Source organism: Manacus vitellinus, unplaced genomic scaffold (genome assembly GCF_001715985.3).
Source record: "Manacus vitellinus isolate BGI_N305 unplaced genomic scaffold, ASM171598v3 scaffold_0_pilon, whole genome shotgun sequence".
Lineage (NCBI taxonomy): Eukaryota > Metazoa > Chordata > Aves > Passeriformes > Pipridae > Manacus > Manacus vitellinus.
In genome coordinates, this window is record NW_021938789.1 from 31,862,468 (window position 1) to 31,881,415 (window position 18,948).

Sequence of the window (18,948 nt, forward strand, 5' to 3'; positions counted from 1 at the left end):
ACTTTTTCTATGTTTTAAGAATACCTATAATGCAATTTAAATGCGTATCTTGATTTCTTTTTTTTTTAAATCTAAGAATTTGTCCTCTGAATTTCCTGGCAAGTTTTACAGTTCACATTTAACCATCACCTACAGAACCTTTAGTCAGAATTACCTCAAAATAAGTTTATTTTCAGCCTGTAGACAGCAGAACTTTCACACAGGTTGGCAGAACAAAATGCCACTCCTAGAATGCCACTCCTTTTTTTACTTCCTTTTTGTTAGGAGGACAGATTCTCTCAGACACCACTTCACTGAAAGCATGGAGGGCGGACAACTTTGTGTCACATAATAACATCCAAAAGGTAGCTGTGTTCCTTGAGAAGCAGTGATTACAGGGCATCATTTGATGAGCTAGTGTCTAAAAAGCAAATTATAGCAAAACAATCATACATCTCTGCCTTTTCACATATATTCAATCGATGTCAGACAAATTGTTTCACCAGTCCAATAATTTTCCTCTGTCAGCTTGTTTAATGAAAACAGGAAGGAAAAGAAAGTCACCTTACACATATTTCATTTCACAAACTGCACTGAGATAAGTATACTAGACTTTTGTACTTGCAAACTTAATTCATATCCTCAAAAGTAAAAAAGCTATGACAGAAAAATAGGCACAATTCATTGGGGTTTTTTTTCAGGAATCCAAACATCTCGTTGGTGTTTTGAAGGCCAAAAGGCTAAAATAATACTTTAAAAATGTGTTGGCAAATTTAACTACATCCTCTGCTAAACTGTATTTTTATGAAATAAACATGAAAATAATTAAGTTTACAGTATCAAGTCAATTGCAACATTAAGGAAAGCAAGTGGTGACTTTTAGAGTGTAAAGAGCTTTCTAACGTCTTTGGAATGGTGTGCTTGTGATTATTATCATGATTACTCTAGACGATGGAGTCTGTAACATGCAAGGTTACTGACCAGTGTGCAAGCAGTATCTGGCACTGGCATACAATGCTGATAGCAAATTCCTTCATATATCATGTAGCTTAGACCAAAAAAGAGCCTTGTTCATTTGGCATGCTTTTAAAATTGAAGTTCTTCTTATGGATCTTTTGACCTGGATTCCGATTAAAGGAATGTCTTTCTTAAGTCTTTAAAAGAAGTAGACTTTAAAGGTGGCTGTCAGCAGTTTGTTCCGTGTTTTAAAATTAAAAGATGACAGAGAAGTAGTAAGGAAAAATTTCATTTTCCCATTGCAACTGAATTGAAAAGTATGGTCTTGATGTACTATAATTGCTGCCAATCACTTGTTCAAGCTCTTTCACTACAGTTTAGTCAGGATTCATTTCCTTCTTCTCTGAATTTGAGTTTTCATAGTAAACCAAGCAATGGTTCTTTGTTCCACTGAGTCAAGCAGTAACTGCCCCGAACTGACAAACTTGATCATTTTTACATCTATCAAAAGAGAGAACAACCTCAATTAAAATGGTCTATAGAGCTCTCCTCCTTCTTACACATAGACAGGTCTAGCCTGAAGGTCTCTAAACTGTTCACTCCAAACTCTCCCTGCAAATGAGACACGTTTCATAAGAGTATCCAGATGAAATTAATTTTCCAGAATTACTACAAGCTACATCTCTCTTTAAAAAAAAACAACATCAAATAGAAAACCCAAACAGCCAAATATCTACACATGGACTCCTAATAAATAACAAACACTTAAAAAGTCCTGGAAAAGTTTAAGCACAGGAAGAAAGACAACTAACAGTGCCCCAAACCCAAAACACTCTCACTGTTTTCAACAGGATATCCTGAACATTAAGAATAAGAGTGGTAGAATCACATCTCAGTCTACAGCACTTTATTTACAGAGCAAATGCATTTTAATATGTGAAACACTTTATGTAACTGCAGTAGATTGCAAACATCTTTCATATTATATATCCTTTATGTGCTGTCTGTTTGACAAGCCATGATTAACATTACAGTTTAGAATTTTTTAATCATGTCAGACTTGCATTAAGATAAACTGATAAACATTTTTCTCTTTTAAAAGACAATACATTGCAAACTGCATGAAGCATATTCGTGATTAATGCTATGAAAAATCAGGTTAGGAATGTTTATTGAGACCTTGGCTATCACTACAGCTCCAATTATACTGGAAGTTCTCAAATTCTCTTGGAAAGAATTGCAAGTTCAGAGGCCTAAATTAAGTCTAGTAAATTTGTTTAATATATAATGCTGCCAAAACCCCTAGTGTATAATCCCATACAAAATACAGGATAAGTAAATCAATATTTCAGTATACGTGTCTTTTCCTGCACAACTTTTATTACATTTACCTGTATAAGTATCACAGAACTAATTTATTTCATAACCAATGGGGAATTGCATTTAATGCTGCTTTTGTATCCTGCTGCCTCAAATCTTCTAGAGGCACTTTGGCACTGGGCTTTGCCTTGACAAGTTGATCTGAATTTAAGAACAGGTACTGTTCAAAATTATAAGGTTTAACCACAGAAGTTTGAGGGAATTATTTTACACATTTTATTCTCAAAAATACTTGAACAGAAGTGATGGAAAACAATCACCACTGCACAATGTCTTTAGGTCACACTGAAGTCAAATGTCAGGTGTTCACTACTTGTTACGGCAGTACAAAAGCACTTGAGACTTTTGCTTCCTTTAACATTCCACCCCAAGAATACAGAGCTTCATTCTATTTCCATTTTCATCACAAACATGTTCACTTATTTTTCAACATCTCTGCTTAGTTTGTTTATAAAACTAATCAGGATGAATGTTTGTTTGTAGAACTATAGAACATACTGTCTGTTTGTTTATAGAACTAATCTCTATGAAATGCCTACACCGAGTCATGTAAAGGTCAAGATCTTTAAAATCCTCTTCTCCCAGTCAAGGTAACATTTTCAAGAAGCAGAAAGGTAAAAACAATACCAAATATAGGAAAGAATTAAAGCCTTCATTCCTTCCCTCCACAGCAAGCTTCCACATACTATTTAAATATACGAATAGGAGGAACAAATAATGTGCAAATGGCTCGATAACTGCTGGAATAGCCATTGGCTGTTATGGTACATGCTAAAAGGTTTTTCCTCTGAGAACTTATTAGCAAAGGAGCAAAATGGCTCAACAGTCAAACACAAAAGTATTGACAGCTACATCTCAGAATTCACTTCATCAATCCCTTAACCAATTTCTTTTGAAGACAAAGGCTTTTATATATTTATATTTACACAGCTCTTTACGTGTTGCCATTCTCTCAGAAATTTGCCTATTACACTAAATTTTTAACAAACTTCATAGAATATAATTTCAGCATACACATGCAATCAGACAAAAATATCTCCAAAGCATTATAAAGGAAAAAAACCCAAAAGACCGTATTAAAAAAGCCCACAAATTGAAAATGAAAAAACACTATGAAACTTGCAGTATGCAATATTTCTACATGTACCTTACAGGTTATTGTGGCAGGTTCACCTTGGCTGAATGCCAGGTGTCCACCCAGTCACTCTATTCCTACCCTTCCCAGTCAGACAGGGGAGAGTAAGGTGGGAAAAGAAAACAACACAAATCATGGGTTGTGTTAAGGCAGTTTATATTGATGCAAAAAAAAGAAAGCAAAAGCAGAAGCCAGCAGTTAATCTCTACTTCCCATAAGGAGCAATAGTCGGTCACTTCTCTGAGAAGCAGGGCTCCAGTATGCGTAACAGTTGTCAGCAGGCAGCCATCAGAGACAATGAGTGCCTGAGGTCCTGCTCCTTGCCTCAGCTTTTATTTCTGGGTAGACATCATGTGGTCTGGAACATCACCTTGGTCAGTGTGGGTCAGCTGGCCTACCTGTGTCCCCTCTCAGGATCTTGCCCTTGACTGAAGAAGGAATGTTACAGTGCTGTGCTCAGCAGTAGCCAAAACATTGGTGTGTTATCAACACTCCTCTAGCTACCAGTCATCATCACTTTGTATAAGAAGAAAGGAGATAAATCAGACTGTTCAAATTACTGAGGTACTACTCTGCTCTCCATTGCTGGTAAAATCCTTGGAAGAATACTTTTGAACAGATTAATACTCGCTATTGCAGAAGAACTTCTACCTGAAAGCCAATGTGGTTTCAGAGCCAACAGGAGTACCACAGACAACTGCAAGAGTAGTGTAGGGAACAGAACAAAGGACTCTATGTAACTTTTGCTGATTTTCCAAAGCTTTTCATACTGTGAGCAGAAAAGGTCTGTGGCAGATTTTGGAATGATTAGGATGTCCCCTCAAGTTCCTCAAAATGATCATTTTGCTTCATGAGGATCAGCGCGGCCAAGTCAGATATGGTGATGCACTTTCTAAGCCCTTTCTAATTACCAGTGGTGTGAAACAAGGCTGGGTTCTTGCACCAACTCTATTCACAGTCTTTTTCAGCATGGTGCTCCAAAGGGCCACGGCAGACCTCGATGATCAGGATGGTATCTACATCCGATATCGTACTGATGGAAGCCTATTCAACCTAAGGCGACTGAAGGCCCACACCAAGACCTTAAACCATCTCGTCCGGGAGTTGCTTTATGCTGATGATGCCACCCTCGTTGCCCACACAGAAGCAGCTCTGCAGCATTTAACATCCTGCTTTGCAGAGGCTGCTGAGCTTTTTGGGCTGGAAGTCAGCTTGAAGAAGACAGAAGTTTTCTACCAACCTGCACCTCAGGAAGTCTTCCATCATCCTCACATCATCACTGGCGAATCAGAGCTCAAGTCAGTCCAGCAGTTTAATTATCTGGGAAGCATCATCTTCTCGGATGGTAAGATTGACAAAGAGACAGACAACAGGTTAGCAAAGGCATATAGAGCTTTTAGAAAACTCCATAAAAGAGTTTGGTGTAATAAACACCTGAAGAAAAGTACAAAGATTAGTGTTTACAGAGCCACTGTGCTGTCTACTCTTTTATATGGGTCTGAATCACGGGTCATTTACCTCCACCACTTGTGACTCTTAGAACACTTCCATCAGCGCTGTCTCTGTACAATCCTAAACATCCACTGGACTGATTACGTGACTAATGCGTCTGTTCTTGAACAGGTAGCAGTTACAAGTATTGAGGCCGTGTCGCCGAGAACACAGTTGCGCTGGGCAGGACACATCTCCAGGATGAAGGACTACTACCTCCCTAAGATTGTGCTCTATGGCAAACTTGTCACTGGCTGCCGCAAGAGAGGAGCCCCGAAGAGAAGATACAAGGACTCCCTGAAACAATATCTCAGCTTTGGCCATACTGATCATCATCATTGGTCTACTCTGGCCTCCAATCAGGAGACATGGAGATACACTATATATAATGCTGCTGCTTCTTTTGAGAACACACGCAGAATCATTCTTGAGGAGAAAAGACAATGCAGAAAGAATCGTGTCTTGCCAATACCGCCTAAGGAGACTTTCCGCTGTACCTTTTGCAACTAGACTCCTCTATCTCACATTGGTCTTTTTAGCCATCAGTGAGCTTGTAGCAAATGTGTGTAGAATCCTTCTCAAATCTTCGTTTGCGAAGTCGAGCCATGAAGTTACCAATGCAGACCACAGCATTGTGAGGGCTACTATGGAGAAATAAATTCCGGTTCAGCCAGACCCACCACAGCTCTTAATATAATTATTAGAATTGATAAAAAGTTTTCAGTAATTAAACCTTATTTTTTGTTTTCCAGTTCTGCTCAGCTGGAAATTTTCCGTTTTTCTAATCCTTCAGTTCTCCTTTTCTAGTAATTTACATTGGGAAAGCTATCACTTGTAGCTAGGAATAGCTTTTCATGATCAGAAATAGCACCATATTAAAAAATAAACATTCAATCTATACTTCTTTAAAAGCCCAAGAATTACACATATGAATCCTTCCTCTTATCTGAAAAGGGCTGTAATTCATCATTACTGGTCCTACTTGTATCTGATGGTAGAGTTGAGAATTTCTTGAGTGAAATAGATAAAATAACTTTCAGAAATGGAGGAACAATGACATTGACTGATTGTCGAGGACTTTTATTCTCACTACCCAGGACATAAAGATAGAGGTGAAATCAACATAATTTCTTCTCGTGGATGCTTTTGAATTACTACCTTAGGTTCACGTGGCTCTCTCCTGTGAATCTCATCCCACACGGGAGCATTCAGGGACCTCACATTCCTAGTTCTGCACAGAAAGCTTGGAAAATCAGTGGCCATTGATGCCACAGAAGCTGCCACGCTCCTGAAATTAATGTCTTGGTAGAAAAGCCCTCAGAGTCCTCCCCAGACAACTGAAGGTAAGTAGGGAAATCTCTGATGAAATGAAGAAATGACAACTACAGTAGCTGATTAATGGCAATATCAGGGGCTTCAGCATCCAGGATCTCCACTCTATCTAGGGATGCAGGTAGGTTTACACTGCCATGACACAATCAGTGCTTCTGTACCTGGGTTAATATACACAACAGCAGCTACCTAGGTTATTACTACGCAAGCTGAGTAAGTTGCACTCACAACTCTGAACTTCAGTGCAAGAGCATTCTTCTGATATACTTAGGACACTGTTTATTACTTAATGAAACAAAAATTGACAGATGCGCAATTTGCATTTGTTTACAGTTCTCATATTTTTAGTGCAAATTAAACATATCCTTCATCAAGGTATGCCATCAGTTGTATTCCCAGAGGAAAATAAATTAATAGAAACAGTTCTTATTTTAAATGCTGATTTCTTGTCAAAAAGATGGCATGACTTATCAACTCCAACAAAGTCAGTTTCAGCTTATTTTGTTCCCTCCCCCTCCATTGTAATATCTGATTGACTTAATGGCTCACTTAAGAAAATGGAAGCAATTAAACTTCTTTTTTTTTCTTTCCAAAGTATCTATCACAACTGTTTAGTTAGGAATTATTTCTTGTTAACGTTAATTTTTGCATTCCTATTCCTATACTTCAGTCACTGGTTTTGAGCTAATGACAAAATAATATTCAGAGAAAAATGGAAGTGATTGTGTTGACTGAATGACATAATCTTCATTTCACTACATCTATTCTGTACTGATAAGTAGTATATTTATAATGCAAATGGCTTTATAAATAGGAGGAGAGACTACACAAATCCAGGAACATAGATTTTTTATTTCATGGAATGAAAAGGGATCAAAATATTTGGCCGTGAAACGGAAGAAGTAGTCATGGAGAAACTAGTACCTCTCCATAATTAGAAATTATGAAATTCACATTCCCAGTGCTTAAGAAATTGTAAGCTTTACAGATCAACAGCTAGACTGAATTAAAATAAATACTTCACTCCTTTTTTTTCAGTGCAAGGACCATTGACTACCTCTCCTGAAATGTCCCAAGAAGCCTTTTCATTGGTGTTATTTCATGCTTTCAGACAGATTTTTAACTAAAAGTTCATTTCAGATATATTTTGTTTTGTTATTAGGAAAAGAAATCACATAGTATGTCCCAAAAGAGTGCACTGAGATAATCCACCTTTGTATTTTATTACTATACTGTGATTTTCACAAAAAAAAAAGCATTAGAAGTTATTTTGATCTATGAATGATGATGACAAAAATAATTTAAAAGGGATTTCTTAAAAGGGCAAACTCAGCAAACAGTAAAATAAAAAAATTTAAAAATATAAATAAGTCAAAATATTTGAAGTACTATCATTACCAAGAATCAAAGTTTACTGGAAAAAATATTCACATACTACTACAGTTATAATGTTAGGATCAGGACTGGAAATAACAAAGCTACATAACACGTTCTGTAAATTTCTTAGTTGACTCCATGCAATGGCTTGCATTATGTTGGCAGTGCTATAGCTATCCATCAGATAATCCTAAGTATTACTGTTATTTTACCTAAAACATATGGGGACCATATTACACATTTAGGAATTAAAAGTACAGTGCATCAAGTACACATTAAAAGTACAAAGCATCAGTGCACATCTCTTGAAAAAGTCCATTCTAGCCAGCAGATGTGATATTCTCTATATATGTGCAAGTTTCTACATACATGCTGCTACTATTTTGTACCTTCTCTTAGATATTTGTCATTTTTCAGTTAGAAATTTGGAACACAATAATTATTGATCTGACAACTCCTAAGTTGCACAGAATAACTTCCTCCTCCTCCCCACCTTTTATACTTCCTAAGCACATGTGAGAGGAAAGGATAACTTTTTTAGTTAGTGATCAAGATTCAAAAGAGAAAGGGAGAAACAGTTTACAAAATTAACCTACATTTGCAATATTTTACTTGTTGTACTTACTGCAAAACTAAGTACTTACTACGTCTTATGAATTTGTCAACTAGATTCAGCTGTAGAGGAATTCTGGGGGAGGTGTTTGCTGTCTCAAGACAGTAGGATCAAGACAACATAATTTATTTTACAATAGCAGATTGGCCTTTGTAAAATAATGACTTGAAACACTGATTAAGGTGCAATTCAACTGCTGTTTCCCTTCTTTCTAATTTAATTCATCTTATGTTGAAGAGTTGTCCATTATATTATAAAAGAAGAATTCCAATCTGAACATGCTCTGATGACAGAAAAAGGAATACAAACCATCCTCTGCAATTAGGGCATGCACCACGAGAAGGTACATTAAAATTGCATTACCTACTGTAACAAAGTGTCCTTCAGCATATCTGCAAATACAATTTTCTCCCATTTTCAAATACTTTTAGACTGTCAGAGTGAAGTGAAGTAGCTTTAGCTTCTAGGGTTTAAGTTTGACAAGGGTAAAAGTGTCAAAAGTTTTCTTCCAAGATAACCTTAGATATTTTTGGCAGCTATAGGTACTGAACTCCCTGAACTCAGGTTTTATTTATTGATCTAAGGACAACTTGGCTTTAATTGTAATGTATGTCCATTTGGAAACCAACACTTTGTTTCAATTTGGTCACAGTCTAACAACTGATTTCAACATGGAAAGTATTTTGTTGACAACATTTTTTCCCATTACAAAATCATTATATAGTTATTAGCATGAAACACATTATTTTTATTGTCACCCAGCTGTTTTCAGAGATAAGGTATTTATGCTTGGTCCGACCCCTAAATTCAGAACATTATGTCCTTGTAGCATTGCAGTAAAAAAAAAAGGTTGTTGGGAATGCCTTTTAGATGACTTAAAAGAAAAAATAACCATGTAGATATAGAATGAGTAAACCACTTTAATTTGTTCTGAACTCACATATACCTGAACGCATAGCATCTTTTTGAATGCTTTCATAATCATGCCAATCCTTCCTTTTTAAGCCATCAGTCCAGGTAAAGAGCTGTCCATCTCCCAGCCCCAATGGAAGTGTCTGTGGAAACAGTAAATAAACAAACAAATAAATATATACATACATATGTGTCTCGCATTATTACAGAGGAACAGTCAAGCAAATAAAACATTCAGCTTATTCAGTACAAATATTGAAACTTTACTGTGGTAAATGAAGTACCTTGATTTTTTCCTTAAACTACCACTCATGCAAAATTGGAGTTATATTTACTCTGTACCTTTCAATGTTTCCCTTTAATTTTTTTTATTTTTTCAATACTTGCTGTTGAGTTATTGGTATTTACACAAGGTCAAAGGACTAAATCAAAGGCACAGAGCAAAGAGATCCCCCAAACACTTTCAAATCTAGTCGATCTTTCTTCATGATAAGTGATAAGTGACGTTGCTGTATTATTTAACAAAATACAAATGCACTTCAGAAAACGGATTCCTCCATTTCATTTCTGCCTAAGGGTAAACAAATTGCATTTTCAAAGACCCTAAAACACAGTTTCTGGAATGTTTTAAAACTGCTAAAAGGCTCCATTGTAAAACTCTAAGTATGTTCACATGCCTCTTTTCCAGATGATAATGACTAGAAGAGCTCCCATTTCTAAAGCATTTCTAGCTGTCAAGTAAGGAAAAGAAAAAAAACCTAATAAAAACATGTAATATTCTTATTCTAGTTCTCCAACGTTTTGGATACATTGACAATTTAAACTATATTCTATCTTGCATCAAGTTGGTGGGACTGATCAGGAGGGCTTTAAACTAGGTTTGAAGGGGTAAGGGATTGAAACCGGGCTGTCCAGAGAGGAGCCTAAGGGTGAAAAGCCTGAGTTAAGAGTGAAATAAGCAGCCCAGCTGAAATGCATGTACATCAGTGCACACAGTAACAAGAGGAGCTGAAAGCCATGTGCAGCAGGAAAGCTATGATGTAGTTGCCGTCACGGAAACGTGGTGGGATGACTCGCATGACCGGAGTGCTGCCATGGAGCTCTTCAGAAGGGATAGGCAAGGTAGGAGAGGTGGAGGGGTGGCTTTATATGTTAGAGAGTCTCTTGACTCTGTGGAACTTCAAGTCAGTAACAATAAGGTTGAGTGCCTGTGGATCAGAATCAGGGGGAAGGCCAACAAGGCTGGTATCCTGGTGGGAGTCTGTTATAGGCCACCCAATCAGGAAGATGAGGGTGATGAATTGTTCTACAAGCAGCTGGCGGATGTCTCAAAATCGCCAGCCCTTGTTCTTGTGGGTGACTTTAACCTGCTGTATGTCTGCTGGGAACTCCACACAGTGGAGAAGAGGCAGTCTAGGAGATTCCTAGAGTATATAGAGGATAATTTCCTGCTCCAGCTGGTAAATGAGCCTACCAGGGATGGGGCCTCGCTAGGCCTTGTGTTCACAAACAGGGAGGGGCTGGTGGGAGATGTGGTGGTTGGAGGCCTTCTGGGGCACAGTGACCATGAAATAATAGAGTTTTCAATACTCAGGGATGCAAAGAGGGCCATCAATAAAACCTCTATGCTGGACTTCCGGATGGCAGATTTCAGCCTATTCAGAAGACTAGTCCAGAGTGTACCCTGGGAAACAACCCTTGAAAACAAAGGGGTTCAGGAGGGATGGACATGCTTCAAGGAGGAAGTCTTGAACACACAGGAGCAGGCTGTCCCAGTCTGCCAAAAGGCAAGTGGTCGGGGAAGACGACCGGTCTGGCTGAACAGGGAGATTTTGAAGGAAATTAGGGGGAAAAGGAGAGTCTACCGATTATGGAAAAAAGGGCTGGCTACTCAGGAAGAGTTTAGGAATAGAGTTAGGTCATGTAGAAAGAAAATTAGAGAGATGAAGGCATAATTTGAACTTAATCTTGCCACTTCTGTGAAGGATAACAAAAAGTCTTTCTACAAGTACATCAATAGCAAAAGGAGGGGCAATGAAAACCTCCATTCTTTATTGGACATGGGTGGGAATATAGTTATCAAAGATGAGGAAGGTCATCTGGGGAGGTCCCAGATGACTGGAAGTCGGTAAATGTCATGCCAATCCACAAAAAGAGCCAGAAGGAGCACCTGGAAAACTACAGGCCTGTCAGCCTGACCTCAGTGCCTGGCAAGGTTATGGAGCAGATCATCCTAAGTGCAATCACACAGCATCTACAGGATGGACAAGGGATCAGACCAAGCCAGCATGGGTTTAGGAGGGGCAGGTCCTCTCTGACCAACCTGATCTCCTTTTATGATCAGGTGACCCACCTGGTGGATGAGGGGAAGGCTGTGGATGTGTCTACCTGGACTTCAGCAAAGCCTATGACACCATCTCCCACAGCATATTCCTGGAAAAGCTGTCAGCCCATGGCTTGGACAGGGGCACCCTGTGCTGGGTTAGGAATTGGCTGATAGCCAGGCCCAGAGAGCAGAACAGTGTTGCATCCAGTTGGCGGCCGGTCACTAGTGGTGTCCCCCAGGGATCAATGTTGGGCCCAGTTCTGTTTCATATCTTTATCAATGATTTAGATAAGGGGATTCAGTCCACCATCAGCAAATTTGCAGATGACACTAATTTGGGGGGGAATGTGATCAGCTGGAAGGTAGGAGGGCTCTGCAGAGGGACCTGGACAGGCTGGAGAGTTGGGCTGATTCCAATGGGATGAGGTTCAACAAGGCCAAGTGCCGGGTCCTGCACTTTGGCCACAACAACCCCATGCAGCGCTACAGGCTGGGGACAGAGTGGCTGGAGAGCAGCCAGGCAGAAAGGGACCTGGGGGTTTGGATTGACAGGAAGCTGAACATGAGCCAGCAGTGTGCCCAGGTGGTCAAGAAGGCCAATGGCATCCTGGTCTGTAGCAGGAACAGTGTGGCCAACAGGACCAGGGAAGTGATTCTTCCCCTGTACTCAGCACTGGTGAGGCCACACCTCGAGTACTGTGTCCAGTTCTGGGCCTCTCAGTTCAGGAAGGATGTCGAGGTGCTGGAGCAGGTCCAGGGAAGAGCAACGAGGCTGGTGAAGAGACTCAAGTCCTATAAGGAGAGGCTGAGGGAGCTGGGGTTGTTTAGCCTGGAGAAGAGGAGGCTCAAGGGAGACCTCATCACTCTCTACAACTCCCTGAAAGGAGGTTGTAGCCAGGTGGGGGTTGGTCTCTTTTCCCAGGCAACTATCAGTAAGACAAGAGGGCATGGTCTTAAACTCTGCCAAGGGAAGTTTAGGTTAGGTATTTGGAAGAAATTCTTTACAGAGAGGGTAATCAGACATTAGAATGGACTGCTCAGGGAAGTGGTGGATTCTCTGTCCCTGGAGGTTTTTAGGATGAGACTGTATGTGGCACTTAGTGCCATGGTCTAGTAACCACGGTGGTAGTGGATCGAGGGTTGGACTTGATGATCTCAGAGGTCCCTTCCAACCCGGCTGAATCTATGATTCTATGATTCTGTGGTCAAACTACAACTCTAGTTTAGCTATACACAGGCTGGCTCTCTGGCATAATGACCAGATAATAACGAAGTGGTGCTACTTGTAAGTACACACGAAAAGCCCATAAACCTCTACAGTCCAGCTCGGAAAGGTAAGTGAGTAGGTGAATGTGACACCAAAAGATGGAACGTGCTAATGGATTCTGATTCTGAATTTTTGCTGAACACATATTTAACCACAAGCTGATGGACTAAACTCAAATAAAATTAATCACATTGCACAAGTAGAAATACTAAAGATGGCAATAAAAGCAATTCTTCATTTCAGGGATAATGTATAAACTGGGTAGGTAAAAAATTAATAAATTCATGCCATAAAATACCTTATGAATTCAGCACAAAAAAAAAAGTTTAGGCATTCAAACAAATAACCAAATAAGGTTAGGTTCCAAATCATAAAAGAAAAATTTATCAAAGGTTATTAATTTGTGGCTAAGCAAATTATTCTACCATAGATCGTGGGAGACAAATTGTTCTGGAAATACACATTTGCTATTTGCACAGCCTGGGTTCTTATATACTTAAATGGCAGCAACACTGACTAGTGTGAAGTGTTAGTTCTACATGTACCTGTAACTGTAAGAGCAATAATACTCCTTTGGTATACATGAGGGCCTTAGAAATGGGAAGCATGGCTTCGGAACACTTTGGCTCTTTCTAACATACAAAGCAAAGCTTCTTTCTGGTGGAAACCAAGACATGAGAAAGGAGAAGACTCAGGCACACCTGCCCCTGCTTCCTCTCAGTATCTCACCCTAACACAAAAGCAATGCTTATATGTATTCTTTAGTGACATATTAATACCTAGGGATGAGAAATGAGCTCAACTGATCATCTGAAACATACTCAGGGTGTAAGTCCCGCACAAATATGCAGTCTGCCTCTACAGCCCTTAGCCTCTTGAACTCATGAACTATTTTCACCATTTCAGAACAATTACAATAGCAAATATCCCACTGCATACAAAGTATTGGATTTTGACTGACTGTCAAAAACATCCTACAACAATTTATCATCCAACCACTTTTTACATGTAGTATGCACCTGTGAGTTGCACATTTTTAAGTGTTTCAGTCCAAAAGGGATTACCCATCTACAGGAACATTACATACAGCATCTGCCTTACTATTTCATTTTCACATTAACCTCAAACCTTTTGGGATACAAGACTGATACACTACTACATAGACTCAGAAGACCCTTTTCCTCCAGAGAAGACTCAACATCTGGTTCAATTACGGAGAATATGATAAGCCCCAAAAATAGCACAATTACCAAAAACTCACTCACAGACTGTTAGATCCCTCAGAGAGGGAAAAAAGCTTCTCTGCTGTGACATTTGAAAGCTCCAACTCAGAAATAAGTGCCTTCATTGAATAATTCATTTATTTTTAATTTCACTCAGTGGAGGCAGACAATTAGAGGCGACTCAGGCAAGGGAAGAGGATACATCAATGGAAATGCACCTTTCTAGAAACATTAAAAAAAAATAAGATATAATTACAGATTCACTTTGAGCCGGAAGCTTTGTTCACTAGCTCTAGGGTTATTTTACTAAACACTAATATACAACTGAATACTGCATTAACAAAACAGCGTATGTTGATCAGCATAACCACTTCCAATTGTTTAATGAATTTTAGGAAATAATCCTACTTAGAACATAAGCACTTGTTCACACTCAGGAAAAGATGCACATGGGAAATAAAGGCACAGAGAAGTACTGAGCATAGACACCTTCAGGGATGTTTCAAGAGAAGCATAAAAACAACCACTGTTTTATTCTTGTTTGTTCTTGGAATAAAAGATTCTGTATAGTGTTTGTAAACAGTGTTGTGTAAAACAGATAATTCACTACTTTTTTTTCTATACTTGTAACACTGATCTTTCTCAGGACTCTAAGCTCCGACCAAGTCCTCTGATCAAACAAGACAATAATAAAACAAAATCAGAACACGCTGAACAATTAAATTCATTCCTTTATCAGAATAAAATTAAGGATAAGTTTTTAAAGAGTGGTGTCACTGGATATTATGATCATATATTTATTATAAATCAGCTGCAAAATCACAACATCTTAATTTCCTAAATTTCTGTTCTGGTATTATCACAAGTATATGAACACAGACATCCTCATGAAGCTTCCTCCCCTGTAGCTGGATCAGTCCTGAAAACTACTAATTTTAAAAGATTTCCCCTTTTTCTGATTATGCTACATTTTAGCACAGGAACATCAAAGTGAAATCTTAGCACTAGGGCACTCAAATCTGAAGTCAAGTGCTCTCTCACTTCTACACTCAAGCAAAATCTGTTCTGGTGCCAGTGATTGGCTGAGGATATTAGAGATGTAAAACAATATTATTTCCCCTAAGGATGTGCTTGATATAATGCAGCCTGATCTACAGAAAAGGTATAAAATCCAAGCATCACACTATCTCATCTCTATGCCTTTAAGCTTAAGCTCTGTACACTGCCTGGGTGGCCCTCCTTTCCTGTAACTCCTCAGTATAACACTGAAAAACAAAAAAGACCCTGTATCTGAACTGAGATCTGCATACAAGTATTATAAACAGTGAAAAGGTACAATACAGTCCTTAAGCACCTGTGAAGTTCCCACAACCATAAAATGAGAGTATCACATGTAGTAATTTGGATCCATCACGAACCTTTCCTAAATATAACAGGAACAAGGCATTACATAGGCTAAAAATATCAGCCAGTAGTTCTGAACCCCCAGGTGCCATGTTCCCTGTCAGGGTCCTTCTCTGGAATTCTGTCCCTGGAGTTGCAGGCTTTGAGGGGGGCAGCTGCCCTGCACACCAGGTACCCACCTCTTGATGCCATTCACAGACAGTTCCAGTCAGTCCTGCACTGCTGCTCAGCAGCCACTGCCTGCCAGAACTGCTGCCCATCAGAGAGGGACTTCAGGGACATACAAGACATCCCCAGAGAGAACTGAAGAGAAAGGAGAACCAGAGGAACATTTGAGGGACCTCATCCTACAGTGTCGCTCCCACACACTTCAAACAAATGACTGCTGCAGATTTGGATGGATCCTCATTGGGTTGGGAGACACTGATGATAAAGCAAAGGCTGTTCAGTAAAATGTAAAGAACTACTATTTGCTATCAATAGAAGGTAGTAAAGGCTCTAAATCTAGAATCTTCAAAAAAGAAAGAAAAAGAATCCATTAAGATATAATTACTGCCTTTTATTTTTATCTTTACTTCATTTTTATGTACTTTTAAAACATTTTTAAAAATATGAACCCAAATTATTTTCTAAATCTTTGGCTTGAAGCTGTATAATAGGAACTTTAGGACATGATAAATTTTTTCATATGCTCCGATTTCCTGTGTCATGTATTTGTTATGCCACAGCAAATAAGTGTTCATTGCACTGACATTTACATTAGTAGAAATAATTAGTCCAGCACATCAAAAAAAGGGCATCACTTGATTTAGTCTGCGACATCTGAATGACTCAAGTTTATTTCACTTTTGAAATGCTTACATCAGATTTTCTGTGCTGTTAGATTTTAGAATATCATGGACAACCCAGTGGCATCATGCCATCAATTCCAAATCAAAGCTGTTAATAAAGTTATTTAGAAAATGCCAAGCTCCCAAGCATTTCTTTACTGAGATTTTTTATAGACAGGTATAAAAGTTGTTATTGCTGTATGAGAGTTATATATTTAAAGTCACAAAACTGCAGCCAAAAAACTAACTTAAAACATAAGTTTTAAAAACTTCAGCATTTCCTACTGACCCATGTATGAGTGCCTGAGCACAGGGTGAATGAGAACTCTCTAACGATGCATTTGCAAGCTGGAAAGTTGTGATTTATCATGTCAAGTTATGAAGATCATGGATATTTAACAATATACATCGGTACGAGAAGACTAACAGCTTCTTTAGCACAGATACTGTCTTGCATCCATCATACACGATTAAGATCTTGCAGTATGTACTGCCATTCAGGATGTAGAATTTTAAACACGTGTATTTTACACTTATCAGGAAAAACGTTCATGGACTCCTGTGTTGACTACATCAGGTATTCACCAAGGAAAGTTCTGAGCTTCACAGCTCTGCTGTATCTATCCTCAAAACTATTGAAACTATCCTCAAAAATTATTTCTTATTTCTTTTAATATCTAACATCTTCAAAACATCCATTGTCACCTTGACGAAAGAACCAGAACAATTTATCAGTTAATTTATCACATGAACAATGATTGCATCTCTTATTACCATAAAGGAGAAGCAACAAGAAAGTTGTATTTCTTGACTGACAAGGATGACTTGGACAACATAGGCAAAAGGATTCTAAATCCCCAAAGAAGACTGCAGAATGGAAATGAATAGCATCAAGTAGCTATCCTGGGAACATCACAGTATGTCTAAATGGATTCTTCTGTGTTTCAGTCAGTACCCATTGTCTTTTACTCTTTCCCTCGGCACCACTGAAAAAGGTCTGGCTCAGTCTTCTTTACTCCATGGTCAGGTATTTATATCCACTGATACGATGCATATAAACATCTGCTCTTGTTAAGGTTAAGTAGAGCCTGCCCCCTGAGCTTCTCCCCAGAAGACAGATGCTCCATCCCTTGGAGAGGGATGATGGTATTACTATTGACAGGAAATAAAATGCATGGAACTCCAGAGGAGATTGGACTCCACATCAGCAAAATGTGAAATACCATGAGTTGCCAAAGGTGACCTACGAAGTCTAGGAGTGAACCTTGGCTTCCTAAACGACACTATCTGGTCTGACTGTAAGAGAGGAGATAGGGTCTAGACTGAAAGGATAATAAAAAAAAATATAGCAAGCAACTCCCATCTCTTTGGATGCTGGTCTAAGCTGCTGATAGATCTGCTAAATAACTAAAACACTTCACCCCATCTTTTTTTTTTTATTTTCATTTGTCTCATTTTCAATTTGATGAAAAGAAATCAAACTCAAGTAACATAAGCATCTATGACAGATCTAAATGAACACATGCTGACAATGTACTGCTTCTCCAGGTCTTCTCTTTCAAATGAAGAGTGCTTTGGCAGCACAACAGTGTAAACTTGCAGAAGAGCCTGCATCCATATTCAACTATTCATTTTCAGCAAGTTTAAAAACCATACCTGATGATGTGTTAATGCTGCATATTTTTAATGAGTCCTTTTTTCAGAAATTATTTTTAACATCAAAAGACATGAAAGGGGTTTGAAGAGACTCAGCAGGATTTTTGCCAGTATGGCTACTGGTTGGTCTTTGAACAAAAAAAATTCTCTAAGACCCTTCTAATGAACAATATAAAAAATAGCTTTGAGTGACTCCTGAAAGAATTTATTATATGCTAGGTTTATGGGGTTTTTAACCATTTGCTACCCAGTCACAGAAAATTTTAAGTATGTTCTTTTATATGAACAGTCTTCTTCTCCTTACAAACAAACAAACAAACACACCAAAAAAAAAACCCCTAAAACACCAAATCCCCCAAACCAAAACAGAACCCTCTGTTCATGGCAAAGAATCAAATTGTTAGTAATTCCAAAATTCTGAAAGTTAATTAAAAAAAACCAAGAGAGAATCTATTTACAGTCTGCAGACTAATTAATTTTTTGACTACCTGCAGTGTGCAACATTGCAAGGCTGTATAATAAAGATATGATAGAGCTTGTTGCTAATAGACTTTTCATATACATGTTTTTCCTCAAGTTAAGAAAAATGTCTTTAGGTTTTTACTATGCTAAGTGTTTTGCTGTTTCACATTTGCCACAGTACCAATTTAACACAAAAAGTGCTTTTGTTTGATTCAAGTGTCAGATGTTTTAAGCAGGAATACATTTCTTACTTTGAGATGCCTGTTCGATGTGATGGTGATTAAAAATCCTATTTTCTTATGATAACTTACTCCTAAAGTAATTTGCTTTTGAATTTCTTTTACTAAAAGCCCATTCTCTCTTAGAGAACAGATTTTATAAACAGTACAAAATGTTCACTACAGTTAGGTTATCCTTTACGAGTAAAATTCAACTTATTTGTTGCTTCATGAGAGAACAACAATAATTTCAGAAGCATTTTCTATTTTTTCTTCTCCTTTGGTGTACCTCTCACTTATAAAAATACGATTTGCTTCATGAGCGTAATGTTTTTAAAATCTCTCCGGTACAAATGGTAACAGCTTTGCAGCAAATCTCAAACCAC

At 38.4% G+C, this 18,948-nt stretch overlaps 1 protein-coding gene across 1 annotated transcript in view; it reads right to left on the minus strand.

Moving 5' to 3' along the window:
- GALNTL6 (polypeptide N-acetylgalactosaminyltransferase like 6) overlaps positions 1-10,255 on the minus strand; it is a 286,364-nt gene extending 276,109 nt beyond the window's left edge. The window contains exons 1-2 of the mRNA XM_008933115.2: positions 10,169-10,255; positions 9,211-9,319 (exon numbers count right to left, since the gene is read on the minus strand). Of these exons, the coding sequence (XP_008931363.2) occupies positions 9,211-9,319; positions 10,169-10,255 (196 nt within the window). The remainder of the gene's footprint in view (positions 1-9,210; positions 9,320-10,168) is intronic.
- Between the last annotated feature and the right edge of the window lie 8,693 nt (positions 10,256-18,948).